Source organism: Crotalus tigris, unplaced genomic scaffold, assembly GCF_016545835.1.
Source record: "Crotalus tigris isolate CLP2741 ecotype Arizona unplaced genomic scaffold, ASM1654583v1 scf7180000017685.4511686, whole genome shotgun sequence".
Classification (NCBI taxonomy): Eukaryota; Metazoa; Chordata; class Lepidosauria; order Squamata; family Viperidae; genus Crotalus; species Crotalus tigris.
Genome location: NW_024096565.1, coordinates 1907912 through 1929376, shown reverse-complemented (window position 1 = coordinate 1929376; position 21465 = coordinate 1907912). Strand labels below are relative to the sequence as shown.

Genomic DNA, 21465 nt, shown 5'->3' with positions numbered 1-21465 from the left:
TCATGTCCCCCCTTGTCCTTCTCTTCGTTAAACTAGACATACCCAATTCTCGCAACAGTTCCTTATATGTTTTAGCCTCCAGTCCCCTAATCATCTTTGTTGCTCTTCTCTGTACTCTTTCTAGAGTCTCAACATCTTTTTTACATCGTGGTGACAAAAACTGGATGCAGTATTCCAAGTGTGGCCTTACCAAGGCATTGAAGAGTGGTATTAATACTTCACGTGATCTGGATTCTATCCCTCTGTTAATGCAGCCTAGCACTGTGTGGGCCTTTTTGGCAGCTGCAGCACACTGCTGGCTCATATTTAAGTGATTGTCTACTAGGACTCCGAGGTCCCTCTCACAGTTACTACTATTGAGCATGGGGCCACCTATGCTGTACTTGTGCATTTGGTTTTTCTTGCCTAAATGTAGAACCTTGCTTTTTTCAACATTGAATTTCATTTTGTTAGTTAGTGCCCAGTGTTCAAGTCTGTCCAGATCCTTCTGTATCTGAAGCCTGTCTTCTGGAGTGTTGGCTATTCCTGCCAGCTTGGTGTCATCTGCAAATTTGATGAGTTCCCCATCTATCCCTTCATCCAAATCGTTGATGAAGATGTTGAAGAGTACTGGGCCCAGAACAGAGCCCTGGGGCACCCCACTACACACACACTACACACACACACACACACTACACACACACACACACACACCACTACTCTAAAGAATTACTTCCTGGGAGATGGCATATACCTCTTCTCCCCTTATTGTCATCAACAAATAATAAATAATGTCATCTTTCAAGCTGGGAACAATTTGTAAATCTGTAGATCTAGATTAAAAGTGCAAAATGAAAGGGTTTACTTAATTGATTGGAAATGAAATAACAACTAACTTTTGGGTAAGCATATCTTTTGACATATACCTGGTAATGATTTCATATTACCGTATTTTCTGGTGTATAAGACGACTTTCTAAAGCGTTGAAATCGGCGCCGAAGTCGGGGGTCGTCTTATACACCGAGTCGTCTTATACGCCGGAAATTACAGTAGTTTCCGGCGTATAAGACAACTTTCTAGGCATGGAAATCGACGCCGAAGTCGGGGGTCGTCTTATATGCCGAGCCGCCTTATACGCCGGACAATACGGTATATACCAGTGCTATGAACCAACAACTTTTACTTCTATTGTACAGGCAGATATTCCATTCATTCAATGAATGAATCTAAGATTTACTTATATCAATAATATATCTAATGATAAATTTTGGTGGAACTTCAATTGTAGCCAATGAAACATATTCTCTTGTGGCCTGAAGAGGGATCTAATATCTGAATACAGAGAGTTCCTAATAGTTCGTTGAGACTGAGACAATATAAAGCACACCATATATTATGTGTGTTATATGAATATGAGGCAAGGTAATATGTCTTTGAGTCAGACTTGATCTCTGACAACTACTGAAAAAGTCCGTGCAGCCTTCTTGGCAACATTTTCAGAAATGATTTGCCACTGTCTTCTTAGGGCTGAGAAGAAGGGACCAGTTCAAAGTCATCCAGCTGACTTCCATCCCTAAGGCAGGACTAGAATTCAGGTTTCCTAGTACCTGGCCACTAGTCCAATGTTTACTAATCAATAATGCATTGACTGAGTTAGTCTTAGCGATATCTGAACAATTACAAACAGTAATCTATTTGCTATAGGAATCTTCTTACTATTCTCAGCCAGTGGCCTCATTTTTACAACTTAAGTTAGATTTGGAAGCTAAACTGAGCCAGGCTCAGTTGGCGATGGGATGGGATAGCAACCAGAAATTCCTAGCCTAGGAAGCTAGGAAACATCTTAGAAAAAAGCAATAGCAAACCAGTTCCATACCAGTGTTGAGAAAACTGACTGGATATAACCCATCTAGGGATCAGAACCAGAGCTCAATATAAGGATATGTTTACAATAGCTCCTTCTAATGCATGCATTCTTACCTTTAGAGAATCAAAGCAGGCAATCACTCTTCCACTTTCAACCTGGCAGCTTTTGGATGGATGTGCAAATTTACATTCCTCATCAGAACGTGAACAAGTCCCTCTCTGAAACTGCCTGCACACTTCTAATGTCAGCCATTTTGTGTCTCTCACTGGAGCAACAATTGAAGCCATGATGTAAAACTGCTTTCGATTTTGTGAGTTGTTAATGAAATAGCCTCTGTTTAAAAACTCCAAAAAAATCAAGATGTTCCTTTCAATAAAATCAGGTGTAGCTTAAGAAAATCCAATGCATACAAAGATGAATAAGCAGCTATTATCAGTGAACATTGTAGTTATCAACCAATATATGCCATTTGTACACTTTTGCCTGCAAAAAAACCATGCACAGTAGCATTTCTGGCCAGCGTTCCTGTTACTGGGAAAAAACTCTGTTTTCATACAATGGCATTCTTTTATACATTTTAGGCTGTATTATCCTCTTTGTTGGTGTTAATTAGATAGGAAAAGCTACAGATTCAGCAGTCCTCTTGTTTGGTTCAATATTTTTTCTCCCGTTTTCTAAATGCTGGAATCAGATTCACAAGAAGCAGCTGCTATAGATGATTTGTAAAGTAAACGCCAATATCTAGCCATGAGAGATGATCATCAGAACGACGAAGTTTTCTGTACAATGACTACATAAGGCACTTATAGTGCAGAAACCTGTGGAAACAAAACCAAAAAGTGATTCAAATAATATATGAATACCAGTTTTTCTAGAAAATATTCTAAAAATATAACTACAATATAACTACATTTGCAATCAGCCACGTATTTTAAAAGCCCAGGAAATAAAAAGACAAGATGCACATACAATAATTTAGTAAAGTAATAAATGATATTCAGAATAAAGCTTTTCTCATCGGATTTATTTGCTTTTGGAGGTAAAGACCAAGTTGTCAGTGGATTAAGTTTTTAGTATTTTTTATGCATTCTGGAATACCAGGAATGGAATGCTGATGGTAACATGTTTAGATACAACAACTTAGCCTTTAAATTATATTGTGAATGGATACATTGAATATTGAGAAGATTCACTAAGTTTCCATTTCTTCTTCCACGTGCAATACAATCTTACAGAGGCTCATAATTTAATTGGATACAATATTTGAACTGCAGCACTATTTATGATACAGTGGTGCTTAAAAGTTTGTGAACACTTTTGGCTATCAGTATGCTGCATAAGTATGACCTAAAACATTTTTGTGAGATGGGTGATCATATAAATATAATATATAAATAAGCAAATAAATAAAACATGATCTATTCTCCATGTAAGTCCTAAAACTAAATGAAAATAACCCAATTAAACAAATGGGTCAAAAATATACTTGTTTATTTATTTATTGAGGAAAATGAACTGTGGTGGTGCAGTGGTTAGTACTGCAGGCTACTTCTGCTGACTGCCAGCAGTTTGGCAGTTCGATTCTCATCGATTCTCACTGGCTTAAGGTTGACTCAGCCTTCCATCCTTCTGAGGTCAGTAAAATGAGGACCCAGATTGTTGGGAGAGTAATATGCTGACTGTAAACCACTTAAAAAGGGCTGTAAAGCACCGTGAAGCAGTATATAAGTCTAAATCAGTGGTTCTCAACCTGTGGGTCAGGACCCCATTTGGGGTCGAACGACCATTTCACAGGGGTCGCCAAACAAGGCTGTCCGCCATTTTTCCCCCTTTTCTTTGGCCACGCCCCTGGCACCCGGTGATGTATAAGTGGTTGGGGGTCACCACAACATGCGGAACTGTATTATGGGGTCACAGCATTAGAAAGGTTGAGAACCACTGGTCTAAATACTATTGTTATTGCTAAAATGATCCATGAATTTTGGGTACCTCAAATTACCAGAGGAAACTCCTCTGCCTTTCCTTGATGCTGTCCTTTCCTTTCAGAGTGAATAATTCTCCCTTTCCATGCAATAATTTGCACTACCAAAGTAGAGATGTACACTACATCAAAATCACTAATAGTTAAAATGTTACAAGATTTCAAAAAAAAAAAAAGCTCATAATTGAACATTGGGAAACACAAAACTTTTCCTGCTGACAACCAATCCAAACTATTCAAATATTTTGGATGAGTCCCAGACAGCATATGGCTTTCCTCAGGAAGGAGTTGGTCCAAACTCCTGGACTGCAACTTGTTGGTGAATGTTATACCCATTTCTGTTGTAACCTTTCTGTTGTACTTTGGAAAACTAGTAGGGATGGGAACATTCTTGATATATATCCTAAGATATATCCTGTAATGAGGAGTCAGTTGAGAGTCCAGACTCTCACTTCATAGCTCTTGACAAGTAGTGAAAGGATTTTTCCTCAATTCCAAATGACAATAATGTCATTACAGACTGAGAAATATTCCTTCTAACAAAAATAGTAAAGATTCAAGGAAGAAATAGTACTTGTATTTTATTATACCTTTTTTTATTCCATTCAATAATGTCTGATTCTCAGGGACTGAATAAACCCTTGCAGTTTTCTTCACAAGATTTTCAGAAGTGGTTTGCCATTGCCTCCTTCCTAAGGCTAAGAGAAAGTGACTGGCCCAAGGTCACCCAGCTGGCTTTGTACTTAAGGCAGTACTAGATTTCAGGTTCTCCCAGTTTCTAGTCTAATGCCTTAATCCAGTATTTCTCAACCTTGACAATTTTAAGGCATGTGGACTTCAACTCCCAGAATTCCACAGCCAGCAATGCTGGCTGTGGAATTCTGGGAGTTGAAGTCCACATGCCTTAAAATTGTCAAGGTTGAGAAACACTGCCACTAAACCAAACCAAACGTACTGATTAGTTAACAACTATACAGATTGTTTTTTTCTTCTTTCAAAAAAAAAATAAATACAGATGTGAAGTCCCAATCTGTACTCTTTATTCCCTCATCTCACTCCTAATTAAAATGTCTTCTTAAATTTGAAAGAAAAACAGCCATCATCAGCAAATAATCAGATGATACGATTCCTACAAAATTCTAGGTCTAGTTTATTCCCCAGATGAAACAAAAGAAATTCTTGCTGTTAAATTGCTCATGTGCTTTCTCTATATAGTGTACTGGTAAGAAGAAGGCAACCACCACTGGTTGTCAGCTATAAAAGCTTTATACTCCCTCTATGCTCAGAATAGTGATCCAAAAAAATATGAACACCCTGTCTTCACTATATATCTTTCAACCAAGATTAACAGATTCACTAAATAATCCTGTATATTTTGCATAATAAATGTGTACAAATGCATAACAAATGTGTAGTCCTCATGACCACAATTGAGCCCCAAATTTATGTTGCTAAGTGAGAAATTTGTTAAGTGAGTTTTGCCCCATTTTACAACTTTTCTGGCTACATTTGTTAAGTGAATCGCTGCAGTTGTTAAAACCAGTAACATGGTTGTTAAGTGAATCTGGTTTCCCCATTGACTTTGCTTATCGGAAGGTCGCAAAAGGTGATCACATGACCCTGGGACACTGCAACTGTCATAAATGTGACCTAGTTGTCAAGCATCTCAATGTAAATCACACGACCATGGGGATGCTCAATAGTTGTATGTTTGAAAAATGGTCATAAGTCACTTTTTTCAATGCCGTTCTAACTTCGAACAGCACTAAGCAAACTGTTGTAAGTCAAGGACTATCTCTACATGTGCTTGTGCATATAAATATGTGTTTACATGAACTGGCCAGAGGCCCCATTCTGAAAATACAGAATACAAATAGTCCTCCACTTACAACAGTTATAAAAACCTTTCTTTACTCTACATTAAATGTCATATTATTGCATAGGGCCCAGTGTTCATGTTTGTCATGATCCATTTGGATACTGAGCCTATCATATGGGGTGTTGGCTATTCCTGTCAGCTTAGCACCACCTGCAAATCTGATGAGTTTCCCCTTCTATTCGCTCATTTAAGTCGTTCATAAATATATTGAAAAGTACTGGGCCTAAGATGGAACCTTGGGGTACTCCATTGCTTACTCCCTCCTTATAAATGTAGTACCATCAAGGACCACTCATTGAGTGTGGTTTGTCAGCTAGTTACAAATCCATCTGGTGGTGATGCTGTGTCCCCCGAAGTTTTCTAGCTTACCAAGAAGTTGTGGTCTACTTCATCAAATGCATTACTGAAATCCAAGTATACTATGTCTATAGCATTTTGCTGGTCCACTAATTTAGTCACTTTGTCAAAGAATGAAATAAGAATTGCTTGGCATGATCTGTTTTTGACAAACCCATGTTGGCTTCTGATTATAATTTTACTTGCTTTTAGGTGTTTGCAGATGTTTTTTGATCATCTTTTCCAGGATCCTCCCAGGTATTGATGTCAGGCTGATTGGTCTGTAATTTCCTGGATCTGTTTTCCCCCCCTTTTTTTGAAGATGAGAACCGCATCAGCTCTTTTCAAGTCATTCAGATAGTTTCCTGGTGCTCCAGGATCTTTGAAATTATGTTTCAGTGGTTCCAAGATAACATCTGCTATCTCCTTCAGAACTCTGGGATGTAATCCATCAGGTCCCGGTGAGGTGAACTCACCTAGATCAGACATTTTCTTGCTTATTTTAATTTGTATTTCTAATCTGTCTTTTACAGTCATGTTTTTAGTAGGTTAGGCTATATTTCTTTTTTATGTGAAAACTGATGCAAAGTTAAGCAGCTCTGCTGTCTTGCCACTGTTCATTCCTTCCTTGACAGAGGTAGGACAAAAATTTATTTTTTTATTAAGCAAATCAATGATTAAAATGAATTATGTATAAAATATATTATATGTACTAGAGCAAATTCCTGGCTAGCTGATTTACTATAGAAATTACAAATTTCTGAAGAAAATTTTATTCTATTTCAATCTCCTACATTTCTACAATTTCTTGAAAGATTGTAACCATTAATTCAGAAGCTGCTGGGAACATAGAATATGCCGCTGTTTACCATCCACGGTCCATTAACCTATTGTGAATTCTACCCTTGGGAACTTATACCTGTGTTGCGCCCTCTGCAGTGGCTGCTGATTCAGCTCTGGGTACAATTTAATGTGCTTTAATCTATAAAGACCTTCTAGATTTGGCACCTAGATACCGACAGGATCGCCTCCTCCAACTGGAGTCAAACCGGCCTATTTGATCATATAAAGAGGACTCCGTGTTGATCCACACCTCCTAGATGACACAGAAGCTGAAGCTAGAGGACACCACTTCTCCAAAAGAGCACAAAACTACAAAATGGGCTAACTGGAAGTTACTAAAAACCAAGCTTTTTCAAAGAGCCCTTAATTATTTGCATGTCTTGCAGTTGTTATTTTTCTTTTCTACTTCAGTTTTGTTTTTTATGATTTGAAGTATATGTCATTCTAATTCTGATGTAATTTTACTATGACATGGTAAACACCAAAAATGGTAAGATTGCATTACGATAAAAATCAAGTACTGTATTTTTTTTTAATCTCCAGCAGAAAGAGAGATTGTGGTAATCTGATTCTGTATGTGACTAAGAGTCATGCCTCACTTGTGGGTACAGATAGCTGATGTACACAATGAAAGAAGCCATATCAAAGTCCTTGAGACTTGCTTTACCGTAATTTTGAATAATCAAAGGTGCTTGATCAATTTGCTTTCTCATACCTCTTGTACTTTGTTCAGATTTTTAGTTCAGACGAGATGCTGGAAGTTAATATTTAAGCACAGTTTGTAAGAAGGAGCAAGAAGTGGATCAAAATGAAAAAATAAATAGCTAAGTATTACTCCCTATATGAAGAAGTCGGTAAACAGCCAGTGGAAAGGATAAAACAGGTATATGGAGCAGAAGGTATTTTTTTCATTAAAAAATGAGAAAGAGGTGTATTCAAAACATCTCCTGGGCTTTTCAGGATGAACTTGCCCATTGCTTCTGTTTTCTTCAGCATCCTTTTTCCACGCAAGTCTGAAAGATTAGTGAAGCGTTTAATGAGTCTGCAATGGATGGTAAGAATTTAACATCTCTTCAGTTTGTATCTCCTAGAACAGTAGTTCTCAACCTGTGGGTCGGGACCCCATTTGGGGTCGAACGACCATTTCACGGGGGTCGCCAAACCACGTTGTCCGCCATTTTTTTTCCCTTTTCCCCAGCTGTCCTATTCCCTCTTATTGGTGGCCACACCCACTTGGGGGTCACCACAACATGGGGAACTGTATTATGGGGTCACGGCATTAGAAAGGTTGAGAACCACTGTCCTAGAAAGATCTTGAAAGACTTTCCCTTGCCTGTTTACTTCTTCCTCTTTTAGATTAGATTAGGACACTGGATTTTGTAATCACTTGTCAAAACAGTTCAACTCTAATCTCTTATCCAGCTAAGTAAAGGAAAAATGAATGAAGAGGAAAAGTTGTCTGCTTTGGGAGCCTCATGAACACAACTTACTGAAGAACAGAAAGGGCTGTAGCTTGACCATTGTGGTATTGCCATATCTGAGGAAATGAAATGCATGATGATTGGGAAAAAAATTATGTGAAGTATCCTACGGATCAATCTGGCTGAAGCGTCATTTTATAAGGTCGGAGGCAGATTTGGTAGAAACATTCATAAACAAAACCAGAGTCTCTTAGGAGCTAACTGGGTAGAGATATCCCAGGAGTACCTTGGGGCCATATTTAGCAGAGAATTCCCTGGAGGGTAGGGATGAAGATTAGCCGAAGCTACTAATGCAAGGAACTTGTTAGTAGTGTTCAAAGGAAGTGAGTGAACTGACAACTTCAAAGGACAGAGCTGTGAAGAGGACTAGTTAATTAGCAGTCTATGGCATTGAACAGACTGACAAAGTCCCAAAACAGAGTCATGTGAGTGGAAGGCATGAATCCAATTCCCCCAAAACTAAGTTGGACACAATATATTAGATGTCTGGAGTCTATTGTTGGGCATGTGGGCTACATTCACATCTTTTAAGACTAATATCCAAGACAGAATGAAAGATAGAAGTTGGGCCTATAAGACAACAGAAATACTAGAGGGGGCATTAAAACAGTCTTGTTACGCTGCCTTAAATATAGAAACAAAGAACAGAAAATGTATTAAGAACTTTTTATAAGACACTAAAACTGCATTAGCCAAAAATAAAAATTATGATAACAGAACTGAATAACAGAATTAGAGGTGACCTTGGAGGTCTTCTAGTCCAAACCCCTGCCCAAGCAGGTGACTTTATACCATTCCAGACAAATAGTTGTCCAATCTCTTCTTAAAAACCTCCAGTGTTGGAAAATCTACAACTTCTGAAGGCAAACCTGATTCATTGTTCTCAATGTCAGGAAAATTGTCCTTAATTCTAGGTTGGATCTTTCTTTGATAAGGCTTATTTCTTGCCTTGCCATCATCTGCTTTGAGGAAGAGATTGTCCCACTCTTCTTTGTGACAGCCTCTCAAATATTGGTAGACTGCTATCATGTCACCCTTATTTCTTCTCTTCGTTAGACTAGACATACTCGGTTCCTATAACCGTTCATCATATGTTTTAGATCTAGACCCCTAATCATTTTTGTTGCTCTTCTCTGCACTTTTTCTAGAGTCTCAATATCTTTTTTGTATCATGGTGATCAGATCTGGACACAGTATTCCAAGTGTGGTCTTACCAAGGAAATATATAGAGGTACTAATACTTCTTGATAGGATTCCTCTTTTTATGCAGCCTAGGACTATGTTGGCTTTTTTGGCAACTGCAGCACACTCTAGCTTATTCTTAAGTGGTTGTCAAACGATCAGAACTGAGCCCAGAATTATGATCATTAAGTTGTTGCTGTCATTAAGCAAGGCACCCATGCAACCCTGGCTGCCCCCACTGTAGTTATTTTGCAGAGCAAACAAATCAAATCAAATCAACCTTTATTGTCAAAGTACAACATGTGTACAATGAGATTGGCTAAGCCTCCCAATAAGCATGGAGTGGTTTAGGGGCAGGGAAAGCCCTGGGTTGAACAAATTATTGTAAGTTGAGAACTACCTCTATAACCCGTGCCTTTAAGTTTTCTTGCCTAAGTGTAAAACAGTACTTTTCTTGCCCCTGAATTGCATTTCTGTCTTAGATTCAGTATTCAACTCTGTTGAGATATTTCTGGATCTTGAGCCAATCTTCTAAAGTGTTGGCTATTCCCCCTAGTCAATAAATATAGGAAATGGAACAACAACTAAAGAAAGCATATTTAAAACATTTAAAGATTAAGATTCAAATTGAAGAAATAAAATTTAATGATAATTAGCAATGGAACAATATTATAATGCTAGTTTCAAAAAATATGAATATATCAATGCCATTCACAAATAGCCATGAAATCTAGTCTATATTCAAGTATGACATTAATAAATGACATTTAATAATAAGAATAAAAACAGATTTAAGAACTTTATATTGAAGGTCTATATAGTATAAGAAGAAATTATTGCCTGATATATAAATAAAAAACCAACCCACAGGGATGATTCCATCAATTATTTTAGATTCAACTAATTGTAATGAATATTTAAAGTATATAATTGCTTCTCTTTTTTAGAAATCAATGTAGCACAAACTCTCAATGTAGATGTGGTTATATTATTCAGTGCAATACAGGACAGGAGATATTTTCATTTCCCAATAATAGATATATCCCTTTTTAGCAAAAATTAACTCATCAAAGGTGCTAGCAACTCATTCTTAGATCTATAAGTAAATAGTACATATTTTTCTATTATTTAGGGATGTCCAACATATTTTGGATGTTTAACTTAATATATTTAACTTAAAGCACTTTGTTTAAAACCCAATGCTATATTGATTTCAAAATTTGTTTTGACTATTTTGGAAGTCTTTAGAGAAAAGTCAATAACTCATTGAAATATCAAACAGGAAGTTGTTTTGAGTTTGAAACATATCCAGAATGATTGAGATAGCCCATTTTAAACTTATGACAGGGAAACCTGATTAACCAATCCAATCCTGGAGCTGTTCAAAGTTAAAACAATCGTCCTCTAACTCAGTGATGAATGGACTATGTGGTATTTACACAAAACTCTAATTCTGCTCAATAAAGTTATGCAAACGGAGTCTACAAGTAACCTTAGGCTGCATTTATATTAATATAAGACAAAAGGGGTTAAATAATTTGCAAGAATTCTGTTTTTCCCAAATTGTTATACTGTAATTTAGACCTTAGACCCGATTCTTCATATTTGCATCTACCACATTTTATAAAGAACAAAAAATAATTGCTTTGTGGTCAGCTGATGGACTCTAGGAAGGATTAGTAATCAGGACTTGGAAGTTATCACTAAGTCAGGTATTTATCTAGCAGTTCTATTTCTATCAAAACTTCTATTATAGGAAATAAAAGACAGAGCAGATAATACTATTCATCAATTATCAGGTAACATTATTCCTCATTTAACAGATATATAAAACTCTGCCATAACTCTGGATTGGCTAAAGAGGAGCATGTGAAAACAGACATTTTTTCCATAAAACAATCTGAAATCTGAAAATCATGGTGAAATTGTAGCCCCAAAAACATGTTCAGTTCTTACATGTATGCCTTCTGTTTTACTGTATTAGTGTTTCTACCAGCATTTAGCTACCATTATAAATCAGCATTGGTCCTTAGCATCTATAAGCCTCCGAGATGTTGAATCTTACGTACAAATATTCAAAACACACATTATGCATTCATCTGTGTTTACTTAACATTTTCTTTATACAACTTTATATACAGATTGTCAATGTTTTCTGGAGAAAAAAAAACCAAACAAATTGACCCAAGTTTTAAGTGAGAAAAGCAAAGGACACTGTTCAAGATTCATGTAGAAATGCAATACCTAAAAGAAAATTAGAAATATTTCCGTGAATGCTATTAGAAAAAAAGATTTATTTTCTATGAGCACTACACAGAGCTATTTAAATTGCTTTGAAATGAATTGATTTAACTCTCACATATTTTCTGTTCTTGGGAGAAAATCTGTTTTCTCTAATTCCTTGCCCCAAGTAACACATATGATGTGCAGCATAATGCAGAAAACTCTTTAAACATTCAGTGATATTTTTTTTAAAAAAAAATCAACCTCCTACCTACCTTTTGTAGCTATGTCTAATCGGCACTCCCATGAAGCAAGCAAAATCCTCTAATGTAGGAGTAGCCATATCTTTTCAATTGCATCATCCTGATGATGAGTTAAGTTTCCATAGAATAATTATCATGCTTATTTTCTCCCTCCTCTCTAAAAGCTTTATGCCTTATCTGGGGATTTTCCTTCAGATGATGAAGCAAAGACAGACTGGACTCTGCTGGTGAAAGACTGCAGCCCTTCGTTCTAGCAAATTTCCTCCCAAAATACAGCCTGTAGCCAATTAGGTGAAAGCTTAGTCGCTCTGCTCCTCTACAACTGATTGGAAGGCAGTGACTGACAAGGCAGCAGAACTTACTAATGTGCAAAAACAGAGCGTCTGTACCAATAAAACAGAAATATCCCTTCCCTTTGAAAACGATGTTTTGAAGAAAGTAAATGACACCAGTAAAGTAAGGGGGGGGGAATATTCTGCTCCAACGTTCTGGTCTTCCAGAAGAGCATTAATCAATTTAATCAGAATAGAGCTGGAAGAGACCTTGGAGATCTTCTAGTCCAACCCCCTGCTGAAGCAGGAGACCCTATACTATTTGAGACAAGTGATTGTCCAATCTCTTCTTAAACACTTCCAGTGATGAAGCATCCACAATTTCTGAAGGCAAGATGTTCCACTGGTTAATTGTTCTCACTGTTAGAATGCTTCTCCTTAATTCCAGATCACTTCTCTCCTGGATTAATTTCCATGCATTTTTTCTTGTCTTGCCTTCTGGTGCTTTGGAAAATAAGTTGGCCCCCCTCTTTTTTGTGGCAACCCCTCAAATCCTGGAATAGTGCTAGCATGTCACCCCTAGACCTTCTTTTCTCTAGATTAGCCATACCTAACATACCCATACCCTGCAGCTGTTCTTATGTTTTAATCCTTAATCATCTTAGTTGCTCTTCTCTACACTTTTTCTAAAGCAGGCATGTCAAACTGCTGGTCTGCGGGCCGGATGCGTCATGCCGAAACCACACCCACCCCATTGCTGGCAATGGGGAAAAAGTCCCGATAGGTCGCACGGCGTCACAAGTTTGACATGCCTGTTCTAAAGTCTCAACATCTTTTTTGTGACCAAAACTGGATGCAGTGTTCCAGATGTGATCTTACAAAGGTTTTATAAAGCGGCACTAATACTTCACGTGATTTTTATTTTATGGTTGTATTAGCTTTTTTTGCTGCTACCGTATGCTGCTGGCTCATATTTCAGTGATTGTCCACTAGGACTTCAAGGTCCCTCTCAGTTAGTGTTTTTTGAGCCAGGTTTTGCCTAATCTGTACTTGTACCTTGGTTTTTCTTGCCTAAGTATTAAACCTTGCTTTTCTCCACATTAAATTTCATTTTATTGGATAGGGGCCATTGTTCAACTCTGTCAAGATACATTTGGATCCTGAACTTGTCTTTTGGGGTGTTGGCTATTCCTGCTGGCTTAGTGTCATCTGCAAATTTGATGAGTCTCCCTTCTATTGTTTTGGAGTTTCCTGGGTCTGTTCCCCTCCACTTTTTTTGAAGATGGAAACAACATCACCTCTTTTCCAATCCTCAGGTAGTTCCCAGTATTCTAGCATTTTTGAAAGATATGGTACAATTGTTCTGCGATAACATCTGCCAGCTCCTGGATGCAATCTGCAATCCATCAGGTCCCAGTGATTTATATTCGTCAAATTCATACACGTATTCTCTTACCATTTTCTTGCTTATTTTTTTTTAATTTTTAGTCTGTCTTTATGGTTATATTTTTGGTAGGTTGAGTTATAGTTTCTTTTTGCATAAAGACTGATGCAAAGAATGAGTTAAGCAAATTCTGCTTTCTCTCTACTGCCTGTTACTTCTTTGCCATCATCTTTCCTTACTGAACCTATTGTTTCCTTCACTTTATTCTTGTTACTTATATTTTGAAAAAAACTTTTTTATTTTCTTTTATTTTTGTTGCAAATCTTAGTTCATTCTGAGCATTTGCTTTCCTGACTTCATCTATGCCAGTGTTTCTCAACCTTGACAATTTTAAGGCATGTGGACTTCAACTCCCAAGTCCACATGCCTTAAAATTGTCAAGGTTGAGAAACACTGATCTATGCAGATTCAAGCTATCTGTTGATATTCTGCTAGTTATGTGTCCTCTTTCCATTTTTTGTACTTGCCCTTTTTGTCTTTCAGTTTATCAGATAAATCTTTGTACAACCATGCTGGTTTATTCTTGGATTTCTTGTTTTTCTTTTTCAGTGGAACAGGTAGTCCTCAACTTATAACAGTTCATTTAGTGACCGTTTGAAGTTATAATGGCACTGAAAAAAGTGACTTATGACCATTTTTCACACTTACAAGCATTGCAGCATCTCCAAGGTCATGTGATCAAAATTAAGATGCTTGGCAACTGACTCATACTTATGATGGGTGCAGTGCCTTGTGGTCATGTGATCAGCTTCTGCGACCTCCTGACAAGCAAAGTCAATGGGGAAACCAGGTTCACTTAACAACTGTGTTACTAATTTAACAACTGCAGTGATTCATTTAACAACTGTGGCAAGAAAGGCCATAAAATGGGGCAAAATTCACTTAATAAATGTTTCCCTTAGTAACAGAAATTTTAAGCTCAACTGTGGTTGTAAGTCAAGGGCTTAACTATATTGTGATCATATTTTTCAGTTTCCCAAGCTTCTTGAGTTGTTTTCCCCTTTAAGATTTTCATCCATGGAATCTTTCCTAGACTCTTTCTGAGTTTGTTAAAATCTTGAATTATATTCTACTGCTTGTATTTGCACTATATTGTATTCCAATAAGACGTAGTCACCCTCGCCCAAAGTTCCAGCAAATTCAACTCCCTCTATCATTTCTTCTCTATTAGTAAGAATTAGGTCCAATAAAGCTTTTCCTAGTTCCCTCCTCTACCTTTTGGATGACAAAGAGCCAGTATTTTCCCCTTACTGCCCTAATCCAGGGGTAGGCAACCTTGGCTCTTTTATGACTCGTGGACTGAACTCCCAGAATTCCTGAGCCAGCATGGGAGTTGTAGTCCACGAGTCATAAAAGAGCCAAGGTTGCCTACCCCTGCCCTAATCTAAAAGACGCTTAGTGATCTACAGGCCTTGTATACAAACAAACCAATGAGCAACAACTACTTTGCTCAAGTATGATACTAAAAACAAAATGTAACAACTTGCTCTGATTTTGATTTTTCATCTACAAGACTGGTGGAAAAAAATAAATTTGCAAAGGGGGGCAATATTCAAAACAGAATAATTTTGATTCCATCCCATTATCTATACAGACATATCACAAATGTATTTTGTCTGATTTTAAAATACGTTTCATTACAAAATATATAAATATCAAAATAATCAGCTCAACACCTTACAACTATAAAAACAAGTGAAGAAACAGATTAATAGGGGTTAGTGAAAGTAGGAAAGACATTTTATGATTATTTCTAAGCAATGTTCAGTTATCTCTTTGAATCATATTTATGCACCTAAAACAAAAATAAAACATGCTGTGTGAGATTTCTATGATTTTTTTTTTACTGTGACAGAAGCAGTCAATGAAAAGGAGGGTTTTTTCCTACTCCATAATATGAATTATCTATATCTATTTAAATAGAGTGCCAGTTTGGTCTAGTGCTTAAAGCACCAGGCTAGAGAGCAGAAGACTGTGAGTTCTAGTCCTGACTTAGACATGAAAGCTGGCTGAGTGACTTAGGGCCAGTCACGTATTCCAAGATAGTTAGATCTTAGAACTATGGAAGAAACAATTTCTAGATATGAACAGATACTTACAACATCTTCTTAATCAGCCCTGGTCTGTGGTTTGTACAGCTTGACAGCGAGGGAGAAAAGATTCACTGCCATCCCTACAACTGTGGGCCAGTGGCATTGAAGACCAGGGGGCAAGTTTTAGTAAGAGTTAAGTGACTGTACCACAGAAGACAAGTTTTTTTCAATATCTTAAGACTGAGGTTTAGACTTTGAAGTGTAAATAATATACAAGTACCACAGTACCTGGTGTGCCCACAGGAGGAGATTCCAATAAGCTATGTTTAAAAGTATGGCATTAGAGCTACTACAAGGGAAATCCTTGTAGTACCGTCCAGAAAGCAAATTTTAATTCCAATGAGAGGGTGTTAATGTACAATAATACAATAGACAATACAAAGAAACAGTTAAATAGGCAAACCAAAGTGAGATACACTGAAACCAATCTAATGCATTTCCAAGGAATATCATTGGAATGTGAACTGAAAAATATCAAAAAGAGGTGCTATCCCTAGCCTTGAGTCTTTAGCATTCTGTATCATTCAGCTATACAAGCTAGGAGGAACAGAACAAAACATGAAAATCAGTAAAGGATTTTTTGGGGGTGATGGCTACCTTCTTTTTCAACTAACAGTGTATCGATGTAGAGAACAGAATGTCTTTGCAGATATAAGTTTTAATGAAAGATTTGGCAGGAAAAGACTATGTATCGATTTGCCTGATACAGTAAATCTTATTAAAACTTATTAATGAACAAGCGTCAGTGGTTAATAAAAGAAAGATAAGCTATGTTTTGCTTTGTAAAATACAGTTTGTTCTTGGAGGAACAGGACTGAATCCCTAGTTGGAGGTACGCTAAATTAACCACAAAGTTTGTAGTTTTCAGATGGTGTCTGCTTGCAGAGAGAATTAGCTAGCACCCCCCACACACATACACACTACTCATTTATTGATAAACCTTAATATACTTGCTGTGTCATTGCAGACTAACTATGCATGCAACAAGATTCAGCTTGGATAAAACTATATCTGACTTACAAGAGAGAAAATGAGATCTAATGGAAAAAGTCATATTCTTACAGCATATTTTCACTGCAAATATTTCAGCATATTTCACAGCATATTTTAGATGCCATGCTCCATTTTCCAATCCCTCTTGCAATGCTTGTGAGAATGTATATTTACCTCTGATTGCTACTTGTGGGAATCTTTGTTATGGAATTCAAAAATAAAACTAAATTTAATTACCAGTAAAGGAGAACAACTCGCCACAGCCAACTTCCCATGGCCAATTGGCTGAAGCCAACTCGCTGCAGAACAAGAGTTAAACTAATATCAAAAAAAGGATGAAATAGAATCATTAAAGAAAGAATGCAAAAGATGGGATAAAATGAAATCTGAATGACAAAAATTAAAATATTTTTTTAATTATTTGAAATATTTAAATAGTATTGTTGAGTTATCCCAAGGCGAGGTGTCCTTTGGTGAGCTGGTTGTGAAGAATTGTCCCATGGTGAGTTGGCCATGGTGAACTGTCTCATTTCGGTCCTTGTTGCTGTCTAAGCTTGGTTGTATTCTTGCAGACCTTTCAATACCCATACTAACTGGCAGTTAAGAAACCCCTTGTTGCAAAAACCATCCCACAGATAAACTCTCTTCCTTGCCAGAATAAATTATGTTTAAAAGCAAACTTTAGTTCTTTTACTAAAGTTGCCGAATGCTGAATTAACAAAATAATGAATCAGAGCTGAACCACAAGTAATTCTTTCTTTCTACATGTTCTGAGCAGTAAATAGCTGTAGTAGAACTGTCCATAACAGAACAGTTACGTTTCTAAATCACCCAACAGTATTCTGGGCAGTGTTGTTGTTGTTGTTAATTGTGAAGTTGTTTCTGACCCATCGCGATCCCATGGACAAGGTTCCTCCAGGTCTTCCTGTCCTCTACCATCTTCTGGAGTCCATTTAAGTTCACACCTACTGCTTCAGTGACTCCATCCAGCCATCTCATTCTCTGTCGTCCCCTTCTTCTATTGCCCTCAATCTTTCCCAGCATTAGGCTCTTCTCCAGTGAGTCCTTCCTTCTCATTAGATGGCCAAAGTACTTGAGTTTCAGCTTCAGGATCTGGCCTTCTAAAGAGCAGTCAGGGTTGATCTCTTCTAGGACTGACCGGTTTGAACGCCTTGCAGTCCAAGGGACTCGCAGGAGTCTTCTCCAGCACCATAGTTCAAAGGCCTCAATTCTTTTGCGCTCAGCCTTTCTTATAGTCCAACTTTCACAGCCATACAAAATCCACTAGAAGTATATATTTAAGAGCAGTGGGCATAAAACCTTTTCATGTTTAAAATTGCGTATACTATTCAGTAAATGAAGAGAGGGGGGATGGCAAACAGCAAACATTTCTATATGGAAGAACTGGAGCAATGTCTGCAACTTTTTCCTTTTTTACAGGAGGGCCTTGAACAGCGTGGACCAGTTTGGGGAGAAAGGCTCTGTCTCTATGGCTTTTCCCCTGCACATAACAATTCATATAAATACAGGTAGCCCAACATTTCTGTGGCTAAGTGAGACGCTTGTTAAGTGAGTTTTGCCCCATTCTATGACCTTCCTTGCCAGTTGTTCAACCAATCACTGCAGTTGTTCAATTAGTAACATGTTTGTTCAGCGAATCTGGTTTTTCCACTGACTTGGCTTGTCAGAAGGTCGCAAAAAAATAATCACATGACCCCAACACACCACAACCGGTCATAAATATGAGTCAGCTACCAAGCATCTGAATTTTGATCACACGACCATGGGGATGCTGCCACAGTCATAAGTGTGAAAAACGGTCCTAAGTCCCTTTTTTTCCAGTGCCCTTGTAACTTTGAACAGTCACTAAATGAACTATTGCAAGTCGAGGACTACCTGCAATAGCCTACCCCAAAAATAAAATTAAATAAAAGAGATCGGACCCGATAAGTTAACCGGAATGGGGTAGGAGGGGGAAAGGACCGCATGCTTGATTCTGCTGTCTCCAAGACAGCCTTCCAAATCGTCAGGCTCTCCGCCGGTCAGGGGTTCAACATAGAACCACCAGCAGCAGCTGCTGCAACATCTTGGCGCGAACTCTCTGTACGGGCTCGCTCCTCCAGCAAGCCTCGACCCGAGCGCCAAAGACGAAAGCAGCCTGAACGCCACGTCGGTTACGCACGGAACCTGCAACGTTTTCCATAATATATCCGTCGAGCGCTGGCCTAGCAATACACGCACAGCATGTTCGTTCCGCCCGGCGCTAGATGCCTCCCCACCACCCAGCCGGACGCTCCACCGCACACACGCACCTGGTGGTGCCATATATCCCCAGCACTCGAAGCCCCCTGTCACAGCCCGCCCTTGGCCAAGGATCCTGGTTTGGGAGGAGAGCTCTCGCAGAGAGCTCACAGAGCTCTGCCACGGTCCCCTCACCTGCAAAGGAGAGCGAGGCGGCCGCGGCGCTGGTGAGGTTGGGCGCGAACCGCCAGAACTTGACAAGCGCGCTCTCGGAGTGACGGCAGCGGCAGCAGCGGCAGCTCGAAACTGGCTGCACAAGGCCCTCTCTGGAAGGGCTGAACTGAAAGCCACCGTGCCGCCTCCCTCCTGCTCCTCCTCTTCACGGAGCCGCAGCCTCCATGACGAGTCCGCCCACGAGACGCGCTGCGGCGTGAACCAGGAACGGCGGCCCGCCTGACACCGCGGCGCTAGAGAGAAAGAGAGGCGATGTTCTGCGCCTCGTCCCTGGGGCGTGAATTATCCCCCCCTCTTCGCCCCACGGGCGTCCAGAGGGGGTTAGTGGCACTTCTCAACGCCAGAGGGATCTTTAGCACTCATGACGGGAGGGAGAATGAACGACGAAGCCTCGTGTTGGCGAAATAATGGCCTGCCGCCTTTTGATTGAGGCAAAACATAAGCCCGCGGGAGTGGGCTAGCCTCATGAGCCAAACGAAGTAACACAGAGCTTTCCTCGTATGGTACAGATGGAAGTAGGCCGACCGAAAGGGGGATGTAAAAAGCCAAAAATACTAGGAAAGTGATGGTTGAAAGTCAGCCTTGTCTCAGATGCATCCTTGGATTTCCTCTTTCGCTTTTGTTCAATGTTAGTGGTCAAGCAGATGGAAGATACTAATAAAAGATTATTTGTAGCTCTCTGAGCTTGCTTGTTTTTTTGCAGACGATTCATTACCCAAATCAGTGCTGGCTAACACTGATGATGTTACCTAGTTTGGGTAATGAAACGTCTGCAAGAAAACAAGCTGAGAGAGCACCAAGGATATCTCAGACGGAAGATAAACAACAAATTGCTAATGACTCCGTGGAAGAAAGTAATAATATAAACATATAAAATACATACGTATTACCAAATGCTTGAAAATGAAGAACAAGGATGCATCTTGCAAAGACAAATGCAAAACTTTTGTCCATTCTGATTTTTTTAGTATATAGGCGTGCATTTCACATTTTCATTAATTGGAAATGAAAAACAGGTAAAATCAAGATGCATTTTAGCCACTATTTTGTAGAGTTATATACTGAATAATAAATATCAAGATTATCACAGTGCATCATACTTAACATCGTTCTTTCTTTGCCCACTCCTATTTTTGTTGCTTTTTAAGACAAGATATTTTCCTTGAAACAACAGCAATCAATTTTCCATATCAAGAGGGAAATTCAATTTAGAAGTATTCAGAGCCACCCCTTCAGCAGATGATGATTCCCAAGCTTTGTTGCTTTGAATGACAAACACAAATCAATGAATTAAGTCCAGCTGTTACTCTTGTTCTGCCAGTCCTACAATGGTTGCAATGGGCCATCAGTTGAGAGAAAAACGGAAAGCAGCTGATCCTGAGCTCAAAGAAAGGATGCAAAAATTTATTATTGTAAATCACAATTTTTACAGCCTAACAGTTGCAGCTTATACTTTGGATTACAAAATGCCCAGGTTAACCTCAGCTACCTATTAAGCAATTGATTAATTCATTGATGAATTAATTTGTAACATTGGATAAAATTATTCTGGACGCTGACTCTGGTGTAATGGAGAATGCAAATCTGAAGCCACTATTTTCTGCAAATGTATATCTCTCTTCAGTTGCCACATCAAATGTATGGCACCTACGTTCCTCGTTATTCTGAGTGGTCTTGCCACTCTCTGGTCTTCTATGCAAAAATGGTATGACTATATCTTAGAATTGGGGAGGGGGGGGATTTCCAGCAAAAAAAAATGTTTGATATGGTTTATAAATGAAGGGTTCTGGAACAAAGGGAAATTGTTTAGTCTAACTGTTGCTTTCTTGCTTTTTGTAATCAGCTTTTGCACCAGAGAAATTTCATGCTTGCTTGGGAAACATGTACATGGATGTGATATACTGAAGGGAGTGTACAAAAATGATTGATGTCTTTTTATGATATAATGGCTCTGTTGTCTGATTTTCATTGGCTAACAAAGTTTATAAAGCAATGCTACCAACTTTCTAAGGTGTGGCACTTCTGGACATAACTCTGCCAGCGTTCCAGATTGTTGGCCACCTAGCTGCTTAATTTGATCAAATAAAGTGCTGCTTGATCAAGAAGTCTCCGCTTGGGTTATCTGATTAGATTGATATGGTATCTCAAGTTTAA

At 38.5% G+C, this 21465-nt stretch overlaps 1 protein-coding gene across 16 annotated transcripts in view; it reads right to left on the bottom strand.

Annotated features, from left to right (window-relative positions):
• MBNL2 (muscleblind like splicing regulator 2) overlaps positions 1-21465 on the bottom strand; it is a 73742-nt gene that overhangs the window by 47977 nt on the left and 4300 nt on the right. For 2 of the 16 annotated variants that reach the window (XM_039337665.1, XM_039337674.1), the window contains exons 1-2: positions 19273-20454; positions 1960-2664 (exon numbers count right to left, since the gene is read on the bottom strand). In XM_039337665.1, coding sequence (XP_039193599.1) covers positions 1960-2133 — 174 coding nt within the window. In that variant the 5' untranslated portion in view covers positions 2134-2664; positions 19273-20454. Of the gene's footprint in view, positions 1-1959; positions 2665-12046; positions 12310-19272; positions 20459-21465 lie in introns of those variants that run through there. The other 14 variants (XM_039337676.1, XM_039337675.1, XM_039337678.1 and 11 more) reach the window with 11 other exon arrangements.